At 49.5% G+C, this 2961-nt stretch overlaps 1 protein-coding gene across 1 annotated transcript; it reads left to right on the top strand.

Moving 5' to 3' along the window:
* Nucleotides 1-206: 206 nt before the first annotated feature.
* nr0b1 (nuclear receptor subfamily 0, group B, member 1) lies at nt 207-1519 on the top strand. The gene is made up of 2 exons (XM_070914944.1): nt 207-867; nt 1278-1519. Exons 1-2 carry the CDS (start codon nt 207-209, stop codon nt 1517-1519), a joined length of 903 nt encoding a protein of 300 aa, XP_070771045.1.
* The last annotated feature ends 1442 nt before the right edge of the window (nt 1520-2961 follow it).

Raw genomic sequence — 2961 nt, 5'->3', positions numbered from 1 at the left:
CCTGAGTCTGTGGAGGCGGAACATGCAGAGAGTGTGAACAGGCTCTCAAAGCGCGGGGCCAGACGGGAGCTAATATAAACGTGCTGCCCTTCACTCAGGGCTATCAGGGGCTAAGAAAACAGCGCTACCTCTGTCTTTGACCTCCGGCGCTTCAAATAGACAGCGGGACGCGCTGAGCTCCGGCCCATGCAGAGCGGCCAGCGGCCATGGCCACGCTGGAGGGCTGCCGCTGTCGGGGTGCCAGCAGCCGAAACAACAGCATCCTCTACAGCATTTTGAAGAGTGACAGCCTTGCGACCGCCGAGGAGCAACAACAACATCCCCAACAACAACAACAACAACATCCCCAACAACAACAACAACAAACACTGCAACACTTGTCCCACAAGACCTCCTCCACCGCCGCCCCTGCCTCGCTGCAGGAGCTCCGGCAGCAGGCTTGCTCCTGCGGCTCGACGCGGCGCCGAGGAATCCTCCGCTCCCCGCAGGTGACGTGCAAAGCCGCCTCGGCGGTTCTGGTGAAGACGCTGCGGTTCGTGAAAAACGTCCCCTGTTTTCGTGAGCTGCCGGAGGACGACCAGCTGATGTTGATCCGGCACGGCTGGGCACCTCTGCTCGTGCTGGGACTCGCACAAGACCGGGTGGACTTTGAGACGACGGAGACGGTGGAGCCCAGCATGCTGCAGCGCATCCTCACGGGTTTACCGGACAGGCAGAGCGAGATGCTGGCCGACCAGAGCAGGGGGGCAGCTGGGGTCTCTGTCGTGGATATCGAAGCCATCAAAGCCTTCCTGAAGAAGTGCTGGAGTGTAGACATCAGCACGAAGGAGTATGCATATCTGAAAGGTGCTGTGCTGTTCAACCCAGGTAGGCTGGCGTTTTCATACCTGAGCGTCAGAGTTATTTTACACAGGTGGCACAAAACTTGCAAGCAGGCGCCTACAGACCGTCAGAGCATCTCTCAGGCTGGGTTTAGTGTACGCGTATTGATCAGCTACTATTTGCGTGTTAAAAGTTTGGTTTATTTGGAAATTGTTAGTCTAATATTTATAGTAAATACAAATATTTTGTGCATTTACCCCAAAGACAGACACGTTTTAGTAACCTTAGTAACCTGTGGTCCTGTGAAATGAGATACAGAAGGTGCCATTAATCTACTTAATTAATCGAGTCGAGCTGTTGTCATCTTGAGGTTAGACTTTGGGATCGAAGCGTATGGAAACCGTACTGAACTTTTCTTGCCACTCATCTCCTCTCCTCTCGTCTCTTGCCCCCAGATGTGGAGGGTTTGCGCTGTCTCCACTACATCCAGTCTCTGCGTCGGGAGGCGCACCAGGCTCTGAACGAGCACGTCGGGCTGATCCACCACGAGGACACGACGCGGTTCGCCAAACTGCTCATAGCTCTGTCGATGCTGAGGGCCATCAGCCCGCCGGTGGTCGCTCAGCTCTTCTTCAGACCCGTTATAGGGACCGTCAGCATCGAGGAGGTGCTCATGGAGATGTTCTACGGGAAGTAGGTCACAGTCCACAGTGGACTGAGGTGAATTCAGCAGATTCAGCTGAAATGCTCCAGGCTCTTATTGGTAGGAGGTGAGGGCAGATGAAGAGGACAATAGGGACTGAGTTTACAACTACTGTATGTAGGAGATCTGCCAGGACTGTGAAATGACCAACACAGACAAGAGTGTGTGTGTGCGTGAGAGAATGTGAGACAGAAAGAGAGTGTGTTGAGGGCAAAAGATGTTATAATAGAGGAAAAAAACAAAGCAGCTGCTGGAATTCATAACTTATTTGTTTTTACATAAACTATTTTTGTATAATAAAAAAAATACTCTCTGAACTGTTTTATTTCACCGTTGTTGTGCCTGTGTGTGTGTGTGTGCCTCTCTCTGTGTGTGTTATCAGCTCTGTCATTACTGACACACTTTTCATGTGTGAAATCAGTCCTGGACAGAAATGTTATGTAGGAGATATTAAGTCTCAGTATGTAAGTAATGATAACTAACAGTGTACTTAAATCGGACGCATGTCACCTTGAAAAGTCACACTGATTCATGTCAGCTACTGTTTGCAGAAGTTATTGATAAAGGTTTATTACGTCAAATATATATTAAGAGGAGTCTCAGAAGGCTACAGGGCAGTTACTCACGCCAGCTGTTCACTGTCCAGTACAGCAGGCAAGGTGGAAAGTTTAACAGCAGCACTGTGGCCTCTACAAGCTGGTGAAATGCCATGTTAGACCACCAGAGTGCAACAGTACACCGCATGCAGCAGTCGTGCTGTGCACATGCATCATCCTCCCCATCCACCAACACACACACACACACACACACACACACAGAGACACAGACACAGACAGATGCAGAAATGGTGTAGTAAAAGTGCCTCAGGTAGTGTTCTACCTGTCCCTCCAACTCTGGCCATTACAGTGTGGAATTGTGTGGATGCAGACTAAAATGCCCCTGGCAGAAAGTATCTAGAGGAAGGATGGAGGACATGGCTCGCTGGAAAAAAAATCCTCCTGCAGAGGAAAAGCATCTGGAGACTGCAGATAAAGGGAAAGACAGATATTGTAGGCTTATGGCATCATTATACAGCATTAGGTTCCATTAATTCTATAGAGATCTGCGTGATGAAACACTGTACAACATGAGTGTTTGCCTTGGACAATGGGGCAAAGATTTCCTGCTGTTACAGTACATGCGGTAAGACCAAATGAGTCCCGGGACACCCGATTTGCGCTTCCATCATCCAAACTACTTATTCACTGTTCAAAGGCCACATGGCCTGTATCTGTGCTTTTGTCCCTGCGGCTTTGTTTGGCTCACTCTGATTAAATAATCTGGCCAGTAGGTTACTATTTGACATTTTTGGATTATACCCTAATCCAAATAAAGCAGAGGAAGTGAAAATGACAGCTACTGGACCATGAAATGGCCTCTTGTTCCTGGGCAGACCT

This window comes from Enoplosus armatus, chromosome 11 (genome assembly GCF_043641665.1).
Source record: "Enoplosus armatus isolate fEnoArm2 chromosome 11, fEnoArm2.hap1, whole genome shotgun sequence".
NCBI lineage: Eukaryota > Metazoa > Chordata > Actinopteri > Centrarchiformes > Enoplosidae > Enoplosus > Enoplosus armatus.
This window is presented reverse-complemented; position numbering and strand designations above follow the sequence as displayed.